Source organism: Nothobranchius furzeri, chromosome 4 (assembly GCF_043380555.1).
Source record: "Nothobranchius furzeri strain GRZ-AD chromosome 4, NfurGRZ-RIMD1, whole genome shotgun sequence".
Classification (NCBI taxonomy): domain Eukaryota; kingdom Metazoa; phylum Chordata; class Actinopteri; order Cyprinodontiformes; family Nothobranchiidae; genus Nothobranchius; species Nothobranchius furzeri.
The window spans coordinates 79,269,511-79,289,278 of NC_091744.1; the positions used below are offsets into that span (position 1 = coordinate 79,269,511).

At 42.6% G+C, this 19,768-nt stretch overlaps 3 protein-coding genes across 7 annotated transcripts in view; 1 reads left to right on the forward strand and 2 right to left on the reverse strand.

Annotated features, from left to right (window-relative positions):
• The window catches only part of tspan33b (tetraspanin 33b), a 64,503-nt gene extending 48,129 nt beyond the window's left edge, over positions 1-16,374 (reverse strand). Inside the window, exon 1 of the mRNA XM_054733675.2 lies at positions 16,296-16,374. Within this exon, the coding sequence (XP_054589650.1) occupies positions 16,296-16,316 (21 nt within the window). The 5' untranslated portion in view covers positions 16,317-16,374. The remainder of the gene's footprint in view (positions 1-16,295) is intronic.
• Positions 1-19,768, forward strand: part of ttc38 (tetratricopeptide repeat domain 38) — an 89,773-nt gene that overhangs the window by 66,606 nt on the left and 3,399 nt on the right. For 2 of the 5 annotated variants that reach the window (XM_070550467.1, XM_070550464.1), the window contains 3 exons: positions 15,138-15,218; positions 16,221-18,295; positions 18,963-19,119. The gene's annotated coding sequence lies outside the window, so the exon portion shown is untranslated. The remainder of the gene's footprint in view (positions 1-15,137; positions 15,219-16,220; positions 18,296-18,962; positions 19,120-19,768) is intronic. The other 3 variants (XM_070550465.1, XM_070550466.1, XM_070550468.1) reach the window with 3 other exon arrangements.
• The window catches only part of tspan9a (tetraspanin 9a), a 137,432-nt gene that overhangs the window by 11,333 nt on the left and 106,331 nt on the right, over positions 1-19,768 (reverse strand). The window contains exon 6 of the mRNA XM_015964984.3: positions 16,296-16,379. Within this exon, the coding sequence (XP_015820470.1) occupies positions 16,296-16,379 (84 nt within the window). The remainder of the gene's footprint in view (positions 1-16,295; positions 16,380-19,768) is intronic.

Here is a 19,768-nt window from a genome sequence, read left to right on the forward strand (position 1 = left end):
TCTTAGTTTCACAACCATCGTGTTTTTTCGGAACCCACTTGATCGTGAGCCTGCTACCCGCTAGCATTAGCTAATCTGCCCGTAGCTGCGCCTTTGGTCCCAAACCGTTTCTGCCTTTGTGGCTTTGCTGGTTTCTGTTTTCCTCCACACCACCTAGCTCATTGTGCGTCAGTAAGCAACTTACTGTTAGTGTGTTGTTCCTCATCAAACACCGGCTTCCTCTCTTTCTGATCTGCCTCGGTCTGCTCTGTTGCCTCCTACACATGAGCTGTGCACATTCACTGTTAAATAAAAGTAACACAACATAACAAATTGATGACTAAAGGCATTGCCAACGCATTTCTTCGTTGATTTTTATTGATTTTATCGATTTGTTGCAGCCCTACTCATTATTATTAATATGCACACACCTCACTTCTGATTGGCTAACAGAATGCGTTCAGCCATGTTGCAAAGTCACTATCACCAAGACACACTAGAACAATTTTAGAACAGCCGTCCTGTGGGACGAGCCAGATAGATGGGGCCATGAATTCTAATTTACAATGTGACATAGATATGTGAGGATTTTTGAATCTGAGCATTTCACAGTCTATTTTTAGAAGCTAATGCAGGAGATAGGTGTAGGAGTCTATGTTTCATGCTCAGCCTGCATGAAGAACTCAGTGACCCATTATAATTAGAAATAATAATAAAAAAAAAAATTTTTTTTTCAGTCAACTACACCTTTAAAGGAATAGTTCAGATCTTTTGAATTGTGTTTTTGTGGAAGGGAGATAAAAAATTATCTTCCCTGTTCAGAAATAAGAGAAAACAAATGTTTCTGCAGGTTTAAGACAACTCTAATTAAAAAATTTTGTAGCATTTCATGCAAACATTGTTTTATAAGCAGTTACATCATCGTGCATTTTTCATTTGTGAATATTTAAAATGATGTGATTAGTTTGCAGAGGAAATTAGTTGCAGTGCTAAAAATGTAGCCTTTCTGCGCCACGTTCCATTAGAATTCTGCTAAAATAACCACAAAAGTACACATTTTCAATGTCTTCTTGGATTTTATGGAGAACTGTGTACACAGGTATTTTGTAACCTTGCACTCTGAGATGGAATAATCTACATTTCCATGACTTTTATCCTAATGATTTAAATATCAGAGAAACGGGTAAAAAGCCCCACATGTGGAGAATAAAAGATTAAAGGTTGTCAGTGATTTTTACTTTTTGAACGTTGCCATATAAAGTAAACCACCCTCAGTAATAATCCAAAGTTATTTATGTGGATTCTGGATTCTCTAAAACTTTCAGGCAGGTAAAACTGCTGCAGATGCCAGTAGAAAGCTGTCATACTAAATTTCTTTGAACCACCCAGGTGATCCAGGACTGTTTATAGCAGGTTGCCCGTGGCATCCAGAGCATCGCTTCCTGCTGTGTCAGCACATTGATCCAGTTTTATCAGAGTTTCAGCCAAAATCCTCCATAATCTCCTCAAAGGTTTTCAGATTAAGAGAATAAAGTGCTCCCAGCCTGTACACAACAGATAATTATGATGCATTAATCTGGAGTTCTTCCACACACGAGGAATGATGAAATTGATTCATCAAGACGTAGGAAAGTGTGTTGGTCAGAATTAATAAATTAACCAAATTTAAGTTAGACGGTTTCACTTCGTTCATCCAAACTTTAGCCAATATCTTAAATCAGCTAAAAAAAAAGCATAACTGTCTAAATCTATAGAAAAGGTAGATTTTTTCCCTTTTTCGTGACATGTTTGTGAATCAGAGTCATCCCTCAGTGAAGATTTGTAAGCCTCCTTAACTGATTTGATTGATGCCACCAATAAAGTGATGCTCTATAGCAGTCAGATTTCTACCACGTTCAGGTGTTTCGAGCCCACATGCAACAACAATCTTCCTTGGGAAATAAAAGCCCAATGATCAGTTTGCGCTGTTTCCTTGACAACAAGACTACTCCATCATATCGTTCAACAGCACTCGAGGCAAAGATTATATATTTTAACTTGCACCAAGCTACTTTTGACTAAGTGGCTCTAATGTTGATTCTCCCTGACCTTGACATGCTCACGTTGAGTAAAAAAACGTAAAGCTGCTGCAAAGGAACTTCACAAAGCAGCACTGGCAACAGATTTGACATAATTTTTTTAATCTAATTTATATGAAATGCTGGTCAAAAATACTAGTTGAAAAGCTTATTGCAAATATTTTGTTTTAAATTACATAACAGCAGAGTTTGAGTAAAAAGTGGCCTTTCTCAGCAAAGCTTCTAAAAAGACTATTTTTTAAATGTGAACCTCTGACGTAACCAAAGGGAGTGAAGCTTGGTTTATGCTTGACACATTCACTTTCCGCTTGGTGATGCAGCTCGTGGCTGGAACGCGCTTCACAACTCGCAGCGTTTATGGTTCATGCGACTTGTCTCTGCGGTGAGCCAACATTCTCCCAAACTGAACGGGGCAGCATGGAGCTCTACGGCATGCATCCAACACTACACCATAGTAGAAGTAAAAACTGTTGTTTACAACACGGCATTTCAGCATTTTTAACAGCGTTCTCGTTTTTTCCGACAGTGCGAGCCATTTCTCTCCCAAGAATTATTAACAACATGTTGATCACGGTGATCTCTGAGAGCTGAATCATACAAATGTCTTTATTTACGAACCTCTGCCATACTAGTTCTTGCCAGTCCGCCATGTTTTTCCGCGTCCGCCCATCCGCGTGGTTAGAAAATTTCCTAGGTGCGCGTTGCGGAAATTTTGGGCCGTGCAGAGGCGCGGTTGTTAAGATGACGCAAAATGACGCAACTTCTCGGCGCGGAGCCATGCGGACCTCTCGGACGCGTCAAGCATAAACCAACCTTTAGAAGCTAGGCGCTGGCTCAGTGTGGAGAGTGGGTACTTTTAGGGTAGAGAGGTCATGTTATCTAGTCAGTTTACTAGTTTTGGATTGTGTTCATTTTGATAAACTATAGTTTGTGAAGGCTGTACAAACTCCAGCCTGTCCGGACATCGAGTCCACAGGTTTCCAGATAAGAGGAACAATTCTATCTCCGTGCCTGAGGGCGTTTTGTGCAGCTGAAAAGACAGGACTTTTGTAGCCCACACTGGTCGGTACCGGGACAGGGAGGTCCACGCTGGGCTTTGGAGACCCGTAGCGGGGTTTAAAAAATTAAATGCAGATTTCTGGAGCTTAGATCACCATCAGAACCAGGTCAGAACCGACCACCAGAAGAGACGCGCTGCTCAGCGGGTCGGAACCAGATCAGAACTGTTGCGGATGTCCAGGGAAAGATCATGTGCAGCGTTTAAAAATACCAGCTCACTGGTGTCTGGGTCGGATCCAGCTTACAGAAGCCCACATGAGCTCCAGAACCAGATCACAGGCGTCTCTCTCCCTCTCTCTTAAGTGCTGAGCTACGTTACGTGAACGGATATTAACGAGTATGAGATAGCTGACAGACGCTCATTAGTTTATTATTAAGTAGTATTATTATTATATTAACTGACCGATACTATTTTAATCGTCTGGTACATAATAGTAATCTGTACAATATTGTGATGTTAGCACACAAGTTTAACCTAGCATCTCACAAGCTGCTTCCCGCTGCTTCTCCTCAATCTCTCTGCTTTGGCCGATCGTTTCTCCCTCTGGTCTGTCTCTGCGGCGTGCAACAAATTCATGACTTTATGGTTCTGGTCCATCATAAGTATAATTATATACATTTAAAGTTTCCTCTGTGTCAGAGCCGGCATTAGAATCCATATTTTTCTCGGGATTGAGCTCCCTCAGCTGACGTCATTTGGTTTGGAAAAAATAAACATTTTTCTCACAAAAATGCCTCTAAAAGCCTAAATAATGTTTAAAACAAGTTTCTTTAATGTTTCTCTAAACATTGGTTCATGGGGGTCTCTAACCTTCAATTTGCTCTTTAAGTCAAACACAACATGAAAAGGAGGTTCATTGGGGGAGTTTTTCCAAGAACGATGGTTCTTCTTTGACTTCTTCTTAAACTATGTCTCCAACCAAAAGGAAATGTTGCCTGGTACCCAGAGAGGAGCTTGGCATTTGTCTGTAATTCATCAAAGTCTCAATTCTGAGATTAAAGTCAGAAACATTTTTCTTCTTTCTTTTCAGTGGTCCTAATCCTCTTCTGCAGGAGGAATTTAGCACTGCTCTTGGTTTTTCTGCATTTTAACACAATCTACTAATTTACCTATAAGCTTGAATTCAAGTGTGTGGCTGCCCTGAGAGACTGATCTGACCACACAGCAACACACTTATGATTATATGTTATTTAGTTTTCAGTGATTTCTTCTTGGCCGATCTGTGTTTTATTCTAATTCAATCCGACAAAAAAAGACTAATTATTTGGGTCTAAACCTGACATTATTGTGGAAATCTCATGTGCATTTTTTTTAGTTTAGTACATTTTAAGCCTCTACCTTTCTCCACATACTTTGTGCTATTTTCGTGATCAAGGTTTATAACCATTCATCCTGACTGAGAACATGACTGATGGGACTTTAGTGTTTGTGACTTTTGTACTTTTAGAAATGTAGAATTTTTCTTTTAAATCCAACCGCCCGCTGGCATTTTTTTTTTACAGGGCGGGCGTCGGAACGAGCCCCTGTACCGTGAGAGTTAAAAACCACATATCTAAAGCTGATCTTCATCTGCGTATGTCACACGTCACGTGATCAGGAAGCAGAAATTCATGAATTAAGAGATCACTTTGGGACGCTGCTGTGAAAAAAGTGAGGCGCTAACAGAATAAAAGCTTCTGCTGCCTACACTTCGATAACTGATTATGAAAGAATGGATAACGCTAGAAACACGCCGATTCTGCCTGATTTAAGACGTGAGTCTACCCTTTCTTTTGCTAGTTTTGGCGTTTACATGATCATAGAGCACAATGTTCTGATCAGGAAACGATTGGCAGTGAATGGGTAAATAAAAAATCCATTAGAATAAATGAAACACTTGAAAATGGTCAAGTATTTAATCATTTTCCTAAAATCGCCATTTAAGATCGATGAGTTCCTTGATAGGATAACACTTCCTAAATTAACAGACAGCCAAGTTGCAGTCCTGGACTCGCCACTAACATCAGCAGAGCTCCAGGAAGCCCTTAAATCCATGACTAATGGGAAAGCTCCAGGTCCAGACGGGTTCCCAGCAGAGTTCTACAAAGAATTCTGGACCATTTTGGCTCCAACATTTTTCAGAATGGTGAGGGAAATCGAAGAGAGCGGCAGATTACAGCCAAACATGAACTCAGCCAATATTAGTCTCTTGTTAAAACCAGGCAAAGACCCAGCATTTCCAACCAGCTATCGCCCAATTTCTCTTATTAATGTTGATCTCAAAATAATTTGTAAAGCCCTGGCAAAAAGATTAGAGAAGGTAACCCCCTTCTTAATACACCCTGACCAAACTGGTTTCATAAAGGGTAGACAGTCGTCCACTAATTCGCGTAGATTACTTAATTTGATAGATTTCTCTTACAGTAGAAATATAGAAACTAGTATATTATCTCTAGATGCAGAAAAGGCTTTTGATAGAGTTAACTGGAAGTTCTTATTTGCAACTTTACATAAATTTGGTTTTGGGAACTTCTTCATAAACTGGCTACAAACATTATACAGTTCGCCAATTGCACGTGTTAGGACGAACGACCAAATATCAGCTAGCTTCTGTCTTCAGAGGGGGACCAGGCAGGGATGCCCACTCTCCCCCTCACTGTTTGCTATCTTTATCGAACCACTAGCAGCAGCAATTAGGCAAACAACAGGTATTAAAGGGATAAAGTGTAATAAAATAGAACATAAGATCAGTCTTTATGCAGATGATGTTTTACTCTTCCTCCAGAATTCTCAATCGTCTCTGTCTCATTCAATAGAACTGATAAACTCTTTTTCAAAAGTTTCAGATTACTCTATAAACTGGTTAAAATCAACAGTTCTACCAATTAATTTCTCTTTTGTCAATTTACTTAATACTCAACTGGAGTCAGGTAATATCACATACCTGGGAATTAATGTCTCTCCCAAGTTAGCAGATCTAACCAAATTAAACTACATCCCACTTTTAAAGAAAGTGGAGGATGATCTTGCTAGATGGAAATCCTTACCAATATCACTGATGGGAAGAGTTGCTACAATTAAAATGATGGTCTTACCCAGAATAAATTACTTATTTTCAATGATCCCAAACAAACCACCAGCTGACTGGTTTAGATCTCTGGACTCCTCAATTACCAAATTCCTCTGGCAGGATAAACCTCCACGAATTAGCTTAAAAACGCTTCAGAAGAGCAAAGACAGAGGAGGACTGGATCTACCCAACTTTTATTATTATTTTTTAGCCAACAGGCTGCAATATATACCAAGATGGTTGCAAGATAACCCATTAGACGAGTCCTGGTTAGATATAGAACAGACACTTTGCAATACGATAGAGCTTTCAGACTTACCATTTATTAGCTCAAGCGTAAGAAAACATGAAGGCTTCAAAAGTATTAGTATCAGCACTTCTCTGACAGCATGGTGGGAGTATCTTAAAATGACAGAGTCTTCACTAGTACCATGCAGACGCACACCTATCTGGAATAATCCTGATATTTTGCAAAATAATAAAATGATGAACCTTCTGGACTGGAAAAATAAAGGAATCCTATACCTGGAAAACATATATGAAGGATTGGACTTCATCCCATTTAATAGAATAGTCTCCCAATTTGGAATAGAAAAGAATAGCTTTTTAGAATACCACCAAATCAAATCTGTAGTCAAACAAAAATTTAAGCTCAATAAAATAGAATTACAAACCCCGCCAAGGGTTTTAGACTTCTGCAATCTCAAACCCCCTAAACTACTGTCTAAAGTATATAAGACACTGTCCAAAATAGACGATAGAATAGCAATCCCTATTGAAAAATGGGAGGTGGATCTATCAGTCAGCTTTGACCAGAACTTCTGGTCCCAAACTTGTTTAAAAACTTTTAAAATGATCAGACACCCCAATTTACAATTAATTCAGTACAAAGTTCTACACAGAGTACACTATACAGGTCATCGGATGTTCAAGATGGGGTTTGTGTCGTCTGACATCTGTACACACTGCACAAACAACATTCCTGACAATTACGTTCATGCACTGTGGTCCTGTCCACCTGTCCAGGAATTTTGGGGTAGAGTATGTGAAGACCTGTCAAAGTCTCTGAAATGTCATATCCCAATCACCCCCTCTCTTTGTTTACTGGGAAACCTGGATGATGTCCCGATTGAAAAATCTTTGGTTCACGTGGTTCTGACTGCCATATGCATCGCTAAGAAAACTATCCTCTTGAATTGGAAAAATAGAGAAAATCTCTGCATTAACCAGTATAGAAATCTTTTGTTAGATCATATTGCACTTGATTTAGCCTCTGCTTCCACTTCAAATAAATCTCTCTGGGCTCCTTTGATCGGTTCCATCACATGGCGGTGATGGGGGGCCGTTGATGATGTCCTGCGGGATGATGTGGGTGGGGGGGTGGAGGGTCTGAGTTTGGAGTATCTGGATGTTCCCTGGGGATGGGTTCACTGGGGATGTCTGGCACTGGGGGGCCGTTCCCCCCCTCTGGAGGTGCTTGGGTTGCCTCGGGGGGTGTACTGCTGGCGGTTGTGAGTGGAGCCCCTTGGAGGTCTTGGCGGCGGCCATGGGTCACTGCCTGGCGGCTGCATTGCCCCTGGGTGGGTCTGGGTGGGGGCCTGGGGGCTCGGGGTGTTGGGGTGGCCGGCCCCGTGTGGGGATCTGGGCTGGGCCTTGGGGGTTGGGTCCCTACATGTACGCTGCCGGGAAGAAGGCAGGAATACGCAGAAGTACCTGGCCCGGGTTCAGGGGCGTAGGGCAGGCCCTGGCTCCTCTGTTGTCCCATCACAGGGGAGGGGGAGGTCCAGGAGGGGGAGGACCCAACCTTACCTGGATGTCTTATGTCTTATATATTCTGGAAGTTGTGCAAATGCAGGGATGGGCATAGATATTCTGCTGGGGTGGGGCTGGGTCGGCTCCCTCGGGCTCTGTGGGGCTCTGTGATGCTGCTGCTTTGGGCCCTGGCAGGATGGGCTGGGGTCTCCATGCCCTGGGCGGCGGTATGACAACGGAGGTGCCTATTGGGGTCAGTGGGGGAGCTGGCTCCCTGGAGGGCTAAGCCCTACCAGCCATTCCTCCCCATCCCCGTTTATTTCTCTCCTCCTGCTCCCTCACATCATCACACAAACATGCACATAGGACCTTGGGGGGTGGACAAGTCGAGGAGTGCGGGTATGGACCCCATTTCCGCATTCCTGTGGCTTCCTGCCCCCCAATTTTATTTGCACCTTATGCACTTCCACCGACGACATTCCACGCAAACATACACTTAGGGCCTTGGGAGTGAGCACATTCAACGGCACTTGGCAGGGGGAGTTCTCAGCCTCCTCCCGAGTGCCGGTGCCCACTTCGAATTTTAAACTGCATTTAGACACCAAGGGCTGTGGGTGCAAGTAGGGTGGTGCAGTGGCATCAGCTGGCATAGGCCAGAAAATGCCCGCACTGCCCGCTCACCACAGCAATAGAATACACCTCATTAACACACAACACTATGTTGGAGCAGGTGGAGGGAGACCAGGGGGTCTTAGCACACCTCTGTTGTTGCTTGGCTGCCTGGGGCTGGAGACTAGGAGGGAGATCTGGCCGTCTGGTTGGGGTCTGGGGTGGTGGGTTGCTGTGCTCGGCGGTGGGCGGGGGAGCCTGCTCATCAGCACCCCAGCAGAAAGGGTCAAACTCTGGTAACCGGTGGTGGTTGTACCCCATGTGCAGCATTACCGGGACCAGAGTGAATAGGGTGTGTATGGGGAGCATGAATGGGTGTCCGGCGTGTATTTTTGTAAGTCTTTGGTTGTATGTGCATGTGTGAGCATGAGGGAGGGAGTGTGTGACTGTGTTTGTGTATGACTGTATATGTCAGGTGGGGCCTTTGACTCCTCCCTTCTCCTGGGACCTCCTTTGATGATATAGATCTTCGTCTCCCCTCCCCCCTGTCACACCTGGTGTGGGTGTGATGCCTTGGTCTGCCTGAGTGTTCGTGGCTCCCGGGTCAGGGAGTTTAAGATTTTTGGCATCTTCCTGATCAATCCCGGTGGCGGCCTGGGGGGGTCTGGGTCCCTGGGCTCTGCTGGGTCCCCGGCGGGGGTGGTCGCCCCTGGGTCCCGGGTCGCTGGGTCCCGGACTCGGCCGGCTAGGGGGTGGGAGGCTGCGGGCAGGCCTGAGGACTTGCCGCTGATATCTCCCGGGGCTCTGCCGGCTGCTGGTTGTGGCCCCCCGGGGCGATCCTCTGTGCCTCTCGAGGGGGGCGGGGGCCTTTCTGGTTGCGGGCTCCTTGGGGTTCCTGTGTTCTGGGGCAGCGCCTGGATCTCTGGGACTTGGAGCTCCCCCCCGTCTCCTACGCGTCTTTGGGGGGCAGATCTGTGGTCCCTCACACTCTCTATTGGACGCTCCTATAGATAAACCTTACATAAACAAGCGCGTGTACACACACAGGTGCTCACATGGTGCTCTCATAAGTATGGGCTTGGGCACGTTCAACACATGTCTTAAGACTATGGTGGGCACTCAATGCACTGTGGTATATTATCGTGTGACTGTTTAGTTAAACAATGATTGATTATATATTTCTTCATCAAGTTGACGCAGTGATAGCTTGATTTTGTTATATTGGTGTTGTGTCCCATTTTTTTGTTATGTTTTGCTTTTTTCTCGTCTCATTTTGCAGGTCTAGAAGCAGACTCTTGTTCATTATTGTTTATTTTTGTTGAATCCCCCCCCCACCTAACCCCCTCTCTCCCCACCTTTTCTCTTTTCCTTTCTCTTTCACCTCTGTCTCCGTGTCTGGTCGAAATTACAAAGCATTCAAAAACAATAACAATAAAGTTTTAAATATCAGGTGCGACATTAAAAGCAGACTCTTTGATGCTCCACCTGAGACATTAAAAGCAGATGCTCTGATGCTCCACCTGAGAGTAAAACTGTAAGGCTTGTTACCAGCATTCAGACATCAATTCTGCTTGCTTCACAGCCAGACAGGACACATTAAAAAAAAAAAAAAAAAAAATCGCCATTTAAGTCTGAGTAAATGTTTCATCAGTCTCTGATGAAAACCTTCTTCACACTAGGGGCTGCATGACTTAATTTTTTTTAAGTCGACAGTCAAGTAATGAAAATCGAGTCGACTTTGACTAGTCGTTGATGATGTCATACACCTGAAGCGGCACGGGGGTGGTGGTGGGGGGTCGGTAGGTTCGCTGGAGTTTTTGACAATTAAAATTGCGCCCACATTTTCAAAGTTAAACACATCTCTTTTAACAACGGTAGTTTCTGCTTCAGCCCTCTCCCCCCTCCCCCTGCGCAGCAGCCGCAAACTCATTGATGCGCCTGCAGCCTCTCGGAGTTCCTGCTGCTCTAAACATTAAAATAATTATTTCATTTTCAGTTCCTCACTTCTGATTACCTTCAATGGTGTCTGTTTGTTGCAACCACCAGGTACAAAAACTAACTTGTTTTTATTTGACTAGTTTTCTGTCCTGTCTCTGTTTATTATCTTCCTGCATCTCCTCTCAATCCTAAAGAAAAACTGCTATCTGGGTTCATTTATATTCACCTTATGAGTTACTTTTGAACTGCAGTTCTAAAAGATCTACCGACCGCAAAAACAGCGGAGTGCCGCTGCTCGCCGGCCGACTACAACGGGACCGTTTTTGCTGCGGAGTTTGTGCCGGAGCGGAGCGGAGATAGTGGAATTTTGGGGGTGCGTCACCGGAGAACAAAACAGGTGATGTGCCTCGCTCCGCAGCAGCGAAACGCATCAGACACAAATAACAGACAGAAAACATTAAAGGAAATGAGCCGACATGAACGATTGCATGTTTAATTTGTTTTTGAGGTGGCGACACCTGATTTGATAATGTTACTGTGGCAGTGCTCAGGACGCAGATGTCTGGAGCGCATCAACGATCAGAGCTTTGCATGCGCAAACTGGTTAAGATTAGGATGGGGGTGAGGGGAAGGTTAAATTGCAAGAGGGAAAAGGTCACAGTTTGGTTAAATGCCCCTTTTTACCGCCGGTGTCAGTACCGACGCTCTGGCACAGCGCGTCGCCTCCGCCTCCCGACGCGCAGGGGCTCATCACCTGCTGTCTTTTCCGAGGACTGCATCTTGTCAGTCATTATCACGTGACAGCGACTAGTCGATGACAGGCATAAAATGTCACCACAGAGCAGTGAAGTCGACTAGTCGACTAGTTCATGCAACCCCTACTTCACACAGTGTCGCTGTCATTGTTGTAGAACTTACTGTTTTTTTTAACAAAACCCAAATGACTCCAAATATTTTTACTCTAATCTGGAAGTAAAAGGTCAATTTAATACATCATAGTTCTTCCATAAAGCAGTAAAAATTAGAGTGACCTTTAAATCTTCAGCGGCCCACAGTTTAATGAACTGTGTTTGTCCCAAATTCTTTTACTTTATGGAGAAACACTGGTTCTCTATATGTTTACCTTTGAAGATATATTATTTTACAAATTTGACATTCCCTAAAGCCACACTAAGCAACTTTTTCAAATATTTAAATTATTTTCCTGAGCCAGTATTTGCTGCAATGACAGGGTTAATGAAATGTCACTCAGACCCCCACTGCCCCTTGTGGACAGAATATTGCGCTTGCAACTTCAGAATGCCAGTCCGGCCCTTGTTGGACTTAGTAAAAGTGGAGCTGACATACCTGGCGCTGCAGTCACCTTCCAGCACGTTTCCTCTATGTTTTACATCATGAACATAGCTGATTTGTTTCATTTAGTGGTGAATTACAAAAAGCAAGACAAAACTTCTAAAATATTTCTGCTTATTTTTCACCCCAGCAGATTTTTGCAAAAGCCACTAGGAACTTTCTCATGAGACGTCTCACCCCGGCTTTCCACATGAGCCGTCAGCAGCACGTCATAGCTGCTGATAGGAACCGCTGTGGTCAACAGAACCTTTTCCACCGGAGCCGTCAGCAGCGCGAGTCGGCCGCGTCTCAGGAGCAGCATGTCGCGGCCTTTACGCGCCGGTTCTATTTTCTACGCGCGACGCCTCTGAAACGGGTCAAGTTCGACATTTTTGGGGAAAGAAAGACAGGAAATCGGACGCGGAAATGGAGAGAAGCTACCGAGATTTTCAGAATAAAGAACGTACTGCTTTCTGGTTGCTTTACTTTTAAAAAATGTTACTAACTGTGCGTCCCCGTGAGAAGTTATCACCTAGCTAGCGGTCTCCTTTGTTTTTCAGGTCCGTATTGGCGATTATAAAACGGACAGAACATAAAACACAAACCATGTTGTAATTTTCTCCTGCTTGTTGTTGTGTTTACTGACGAAGTCGATCGGGGACAGCTGCTCCCCTGCTGCTTCGCGTCTCGTGGGAATGGCCAAGCAGCAGCTTACGCGAGCACAGGGTGTCCGCGGGGTTTTAAAAAGTATTAAAAAGTGATAAATAAAAATAGTCAAATTTAAGGCCATTAAAAGTGTTAAATTTGGTCTCAGAGGTATTATTTTTTCCAAATTAGGTATTATTTTTTCCAAATTAGGTATTATTTTTTTCAGACTATCAGATGTCGTATTCTGAACATCGACATAGAAATATATTCCGAATGAAGTGTTTTGAACGATTATAAAAACAAAACAAGCCGATTATTTGCTCCTCCCACTTGCGCTGCCTTGAGTTGCAAATGAAGCGCTCCTCCCAGTGTTGCCAAGTTAACTTGGCGACTTTGACGCTATTTCTAACAGCTTCTCAGACCCGCTTCTTGACTTTTTAAATCTTAAAAGTACCTAGCGAACACCTCAGAAACATCTCTGGTAACCCTTAGCTACTTTCTGGATAACTGTCGTCGACGTTTCCTGCAGGTTAGCTAAACTCCGCCTGCACTCCGGACGTTCTTCAGGACATTAGGAAAGGGAATGATGTAGTGATGTGTCATTCGCTAAAGAAACAGCTCTCGGAGCCGGCTCCCTGTTGGAGTAACCAGAGTGAGTGACACACACCGCACCTGCGGACTCCTGAGCTGATAAAAACGGCTAAATGTGTGCGTGCGGCGCGCTAAACACACGTGCAGCTTGCCCCTGATTGCTGAGACCGGGTTGGGGGGTGGGGGTGCAGCTGTGGTTGGGACAATTATTACATTAACTGATGGACTTGTAAATAAATAGTTTATAAATAAGGTAGAAATAAGTTCCTCACGCTGATAAATAATAACTAATCTCTCTGAGGACACGGTGCTAGTGCACTCTCCTACAGCACCTTGACACGACTAAATAAATGCTATGCAACACTTAGTGAACAGCAATTTGCATTTATTTGTTATAAATGCCACAGTATAATTCTTGCTGTCAGTATTTGCAAGATATTGGTATTTGGGTCTGTACTGGTTAGAGTTAAATGAGTTAAACCAAGGTCTATAGCCCTTGGGTCATAAACTGAGCTATAAGTATATTGGTCTTTTTATACTGGGAATCAGGAGTTCTTTTAGTGATCATCTTGTTGTTTATTTTTGCCCTGATTGTGCCCTGAGCAGTTTTATGACTGAATAAAAATAAAAAAAATAAAAATCTACATAAATTGAAAAATCGTATTAAATAATCGAGATCTCAATTTCAGTCACAATAATCGTGATTATTGTTTTTGCCATAATCGAGCAGCCCTACTTTAGCATATCCGGTCACATAATGATGACGTCATATTTAGTGGTCGTTGTGCATCATTTCAGGCCTCGTGGTCAACTGTCTGAACCGCTGAACAGAAGTGCCTGGCTTATTTTCTAAGTAAAATAAATATGTGCAATACGTTGTCAACATCAGTGAGTCTCTAAGTCTATTCTTTTTGTATGTTATATATGTTAAAAAATGTGTAAATAGATCGCTGATTAACACTTGCAATTTAGTGTTGTGATGGTTTTAAAAAAATTCTGAAGGTAGTAAAAAAAAAGTATTAAAAAGTAGTAAATTTTACTTAAGGATTGCTGTATATACCCTGGAGCAAGACGTGCTGCTGCAGTAACGTGCTGCTGACGGCTCCCGTGGAAACCCGGGGTTAGTCTCATTTAAAAACACCGTTTCATGAATCATCCAACTTACCGTGAAAAGTTTCAAGGCTCCTGCAGTTATGAAATTTTGTTTTCTTTGTTTGCCAGTCAGAATAAAAACCAATACTTGTGTTGAGCTTGTGAGACTATTTATTAAATCTGTTCAATACTTTTAATTTTTTTAGTTTTAGAGCAAATCTGACAGGAAAGAGAGCAAATGTTCAATAAAAATCCCAAAAACGTTAAAGTCTGACAAAAATCAAAACCACCACAAAAACTTTAAAAACCAGTGAGCTCATTGTTTTTTTTTCTGTAGCCATCATGAAAATCCTACTCACACAGAAGTATTTATGATGCCCTCAACCTCCACTGCCTTGTTTTTAATGAGCTCGTTGCCTAGAATGGATAATCTTTACCCAAAATGTTACTATTGTCTCTTTCTGTCTTTGCTTACAACGCGAGACATTAAAGTCCTGCATGGCGAGTCCATGATCATGACTGTTTTTGTTAGGTGATCACAGAATCCCCAGGAGCCTGAACATGTTGACTTCAATAGCTGTTTTTGTTTGAAACGCATAAAAAAAGGAGAGAAAAAGCCTCACAAATTGCTATCTGGGCCCAAACAGCAGGCTTTTATCTGTGGATCTCAGAGTCAGAAGGGCATGTCTGAGATGTATTCAGGGGCAAGGTCATTTAAAGACTAAAAGGTGAGCGGAAAGACTTTCAAATCAATACAAAATACAAAAGTGAAAGGAGACAAGCAGAGAGGGGATGGGATCATTCCTCTTTAGCTCCAGTAAACAGTCAAGCTGGAAAAACTGGAAAAAGTATTGGAGCCATGGACTATTCTTGGAAAAATGCTGCGTAGAGATGCATATGCAGCTTTAAAAAAGCACCAAGACAGAATTACCACCAAAAACAAATAAAGATGTCAAATGTACAAGAACCAACACTGATGTACTACTTCTGTGTCATCTAAACCCATCAGTAAATGAAGAACTGCGGTGCCGTGTATATCCTAGAGGGAGTGACTGCTGAACTCGCTGGCTGCATAAAACCGAGTCCACTGGTAAGTAAACAAATTTAATAAAAGTCCCTTTATTAATGTTACTTAGTGCATTATTAAGCTATAATAAACAAGGGGTACTTTTCTTAACCCTCCCATTGTCCTAATGGGTGTGACCCCACGAGGAAAGTTGACCATTGAGCAGGGTTGATGGTTTATCCCTTGGGTCCATGTGGCAGGGGTGAGGAGTGAGCACCACCTCACCCCTGCCACGTGGACCTCAACGGATAAACCATCAACTTTGCCAAACCCTATCTCCTCGCTGTACATTCGTCTTTTTAACGCCTTAATCTAAAAGCTAAAGTGTCCCCTGTGCCTTCATTAGTGTCTACAGGAGTGATTCATCACTATAGTAAATCAGCTGTATTCACGACTGCAGCTCCAAGTATGTTAGCTCATTTTTTTTAAGTCCAACAGACCAGAACGGCAACTCTGAAGTTGCAAATGCGGTATTCTGGCCACCAAGGAGGTGGGGGTCTGAGTGACATTTGTTGACCCTGTAAAGAGTCAGTTTATTCCTAATATCCCATTTAGGGACGTGAAGATGGAAGGAATTTACATTTACTTTTTGTTTAGTCTGTGGATGCTTTCAGTACAAAATCTCCCAAGTTAGTTGAAATTCTACTTTCCAGAAATCGAGAGAGAGGGATGAATGTAAAGCAGCGCTTAGGACTACAGGAGAAATGGCTTCATCAGAGGAATATCTATCATCCCTCCCTTCAGGGGCTTTAATCTGAGACTCTGTACAGGCTCCTCTATATTCACTATCTCCACTCTCCTATCTTCTAATAGCTCCTTGTACCTGACTACAGCCTAGTTGGCCCAAAGCCAGGTGGCTTTGAATCTGTCAGACAGAAACCGGGTGCAGACTTCCAATATTTCAAGATGTGTGGGTGCTCAGAACGCCCACCGCGCACAAGTCTCATAACTTTCCCAATCGAACAAAAAGGCACAGAGGCCACTGAATAAACTCTTTTGTTTGTTTGTTTTTCTTTTACATGTCAGCAGACAGATGGTCGGAAAGAACAAACAGAGATGGAGACTTAACGGCAGAAATAAAGAACAATTTTTCCCTCCTACCTGCACTACGAGGATGACCATGCCTATGGTTCCCAGCAGATGCTTGTTATCATCCAGCCATTCCTCCACTTTCTCGTAGCAGCCCTGCAATGCAACAGATGCTTGTGACAAACAAATAGACCAAATGAAATAAAAAGAGACAAAACAATTGTGGTTTGTGGATGTACGTTGCTACATATCCTACACTGTAAAAAAAATAACTAGCAATTGTTGATTTCATTAAAGTTTTCAAATTTAACTGACTCAGAATTAAAGCTTTCCATTTACAACCTACAACAGCTTGTTTGTCCAACTAATTTCTGTCATTGTTGTCCTAACTAAGATTTTCTAAATAGCATAACAAAGATAATTAACTTTTGAGTAGATTTTTTGAGTCAAGTGAAAAACCCCATGGGAAACCCCGTAGAGGACTCCTGAGCACATTGTCTGAACAAGTTTTAACCTTAAGTAGATCAAACGGACCGTTCACCGAGCCTGAGGATACCTGGACCATGTGATGGTGGCCCGTGGACGCTTAGAAAACGATAGAACGTGGCCAAAGTTCGATATGAGTTGAATTGTTTCGACCATCACGGATTTTCGCTTGGTCTGGAGTGAACTTTGGACATTTTGTGGACAGGAGTGGGAGCTGCCGACCATTTGCGGTAGCAGGTAAGCTAACATTTTGTACAAGCTCATAAAGACATTTTCAGCCATTCACTGACTTTAATGCTCAAGTCTAGGCTCAGAGCATCAGCCCAGCGCGTTCGACCGTGCAATAAATAGTGTTTGATACTTTTTAATATTAAACACGTATCTCAGACTAGCTTTTTAACTCCACGTCAGCCGTGGTAAATCACATTAGGTCATTACTCATTTTGCAATCGGTTTTAATGTTATCCTTATATGAAGACATGATGTTAAAATTGAAAAAACTGTTTAGTAAGTTATTATGCGGGAGCAGGCAGGTGTCCTCATAGACAAGAATACGTAGATGCCCCATTGGGTGCTGTAGAACGTAACAGCACCACCGCCATCTTGGATGGGTCTCCTCACTCTCCAAAGTCAATGCAGAGTGGGCTACTATGCCCGTTTTTGTGCAGTTTATGGTTACAACAAACGGCATACAATTAAACAGATTACGTGGGATTATTAGTGACTTTTCTAGCCTGCCTGATGGGATTAGATATTTTAATTTATTTTAGTAAAGTATATTTTAATTGTCAGACCTTTTGTCTGATTTTGTGAAATAGCTTGATAAAGTTTGATTTTTAGTTGGGTAAGCACCTTCCTCAGTAGAAATTAATGCAGTAGGGTTGTCAAGTTCTGTGGGTGTCCTCATGCAGACACTTTCATGATGCGTGAGAGACATACATGCAAAAATTATATGACAGTGATGTAAATTGCTAATTATCTAATCTCATTTTTACTTTTTTCAATTGACACTGTTTATTCGATGATGCTTTATTAATATTGAAACATTATTGTAGTGATGCAAATTTGTGCTTTTACAAACTATGGACATAATGATAGTTTAAAACCAGTAATGTGGATATAACAGATCAGTGAAGGAAAATAGTAGAACAGTAAGGCAAGTCAGGAAAATTACATTGGTTATTTGATTTATTATCTTCTCACATGACAAATTCACCCTATATATTGCCTATTTCAGTCATGGAACATTACAAATTGGGGAAATAGAGCTATGTTATTTATGTTTACAAATTGCAGGGACTGACTGTTTCCTCTGTGTCTCTTGTGTTTCTGGGGTGGAATTTCATGCAGTGCAGATTTTGCAAATTCACAAGCTCCAGTCAACAAACTCTTCTGAAACACTTCTGCCTTCATCACGGACAAGGTGCACACTGGCAGATGAAATGAAAAAGAAACAAAAGAACATGGCAGTCATCCAGCAGAAGATGGCTCTGATCTTTTCCCTCAGGCGGAGAGAGGTTGTGGAGCGTCAACCTATAGTATCTGAGGTCCAGGAGAGATGGCCTGCACTGTTTTCCTCTGAAGCGGTAAGTGTGGCCCAATTTATTCAGTAAAGATGTTATTCAAATTACGCACAAGTTATACTAGATTGACTATAATTGAAGAAGTACAGGGTTTTCTGGGGAAAAATTAATTGTAAAACTTTATTGTACCTTGCGCTACCACTCCACTCAAGGCCCTTGCCAGTATTACACTTGCCAGTATTACTATGTGGCCCATTAGATTCTTTGACCTGTCCTAAAATGCTTACTCAACATTTTACACCAATGGAAGCCCATTTCTGCCAGTACAAGAGTTCCCATGCTAAATCAAAATTGTGAAATAGAAAGTCAGTCTCATAATTTTGATTTGGCATGATATATATATATATATATATTTTTTACTGGTGGAATTTATATATATATTTTTTTTAGACTGAGATGGTTAGAGTAAGAATCTGAAGGCACGTCATAGAATCTGGTCACATATTTCAGTGCAAAATGGACCATAATGTTCATTTGTATATTGATGCTGTTTTTGGTGAAAGATGTTTCTATTCCTGTGCAAAATATGTATCCATGAGAGCTGTTTGAAGTAGGTTTTGCTGTTGATTACATGTTTAGGCATTGAACATGGTGCAGACTGCACAAGACAGCTACCCTGGAATTTTCTGTGCTGAATAAATGACAATATTTTGTTGACTGTGTTTCTTAGATATGTGAAGAATTTCATCGGATCACGAGCAAAGACCTCCTGGGGAATTTTAATGCATCCCTTGACACATTTGCCTGACCTACTGAAACTGCGCCGGTCTAAAAAGGGATCTCTTGGTGAGGAGATGGAAGACCTCCTGGATAAACTTGATGAACAGGTGAGTGAAGTGCTTGAAGTTTTTAGCAGAGTATGAGAATACTTATTTCAGAACTGGAACAGGAAAATATGCTGGCTTCATATACCGTAAATCCTCTAATACAGGCCTGTATTCAATTAACGGCCGGGTCTCATATTTTGGCCGGTGTCGGAGTCGGCGGAGGTGAATAATGGCCAGTCTCTTATTGTGGCCGGGTGGAATGTGGTAACAAGCAAGTACAGGGGGCGGTTTTGTCATCGTCTCACTTTTGATTTGCCAGTGATAGACCGCGAGGGTAACTTTAACCGTGCGGAGACGAAGAGGAGGCGAAAATTTGATATCAAGTTCAAAGAGAACGTGCTGATTATGCTGCAGAACACTGGGGAGCAGTAGCAGGGGTTGTATGAACTAGTCGACTTCACTATAGTGACTTTTTATGCCCGTCGTCGACTAGTGGCTGTCACGTGATAATGACCGGCAAGAAAAGACAGCAGCCTGCTGTCAGCAGGTGACAAGCTCCTGCGCTCGGGGGGGCAACGCGCTGTGCCAGAGTGTCGGTACTGACACGCGATCGTTCATGTCGGTTCATTTCCTTTAATGTTTTCTGTCGTTTATTTGCGCCTGATGTGTATCGCTGCTGTGGAGTGGGGCACATCACCTTGTCCTCCGG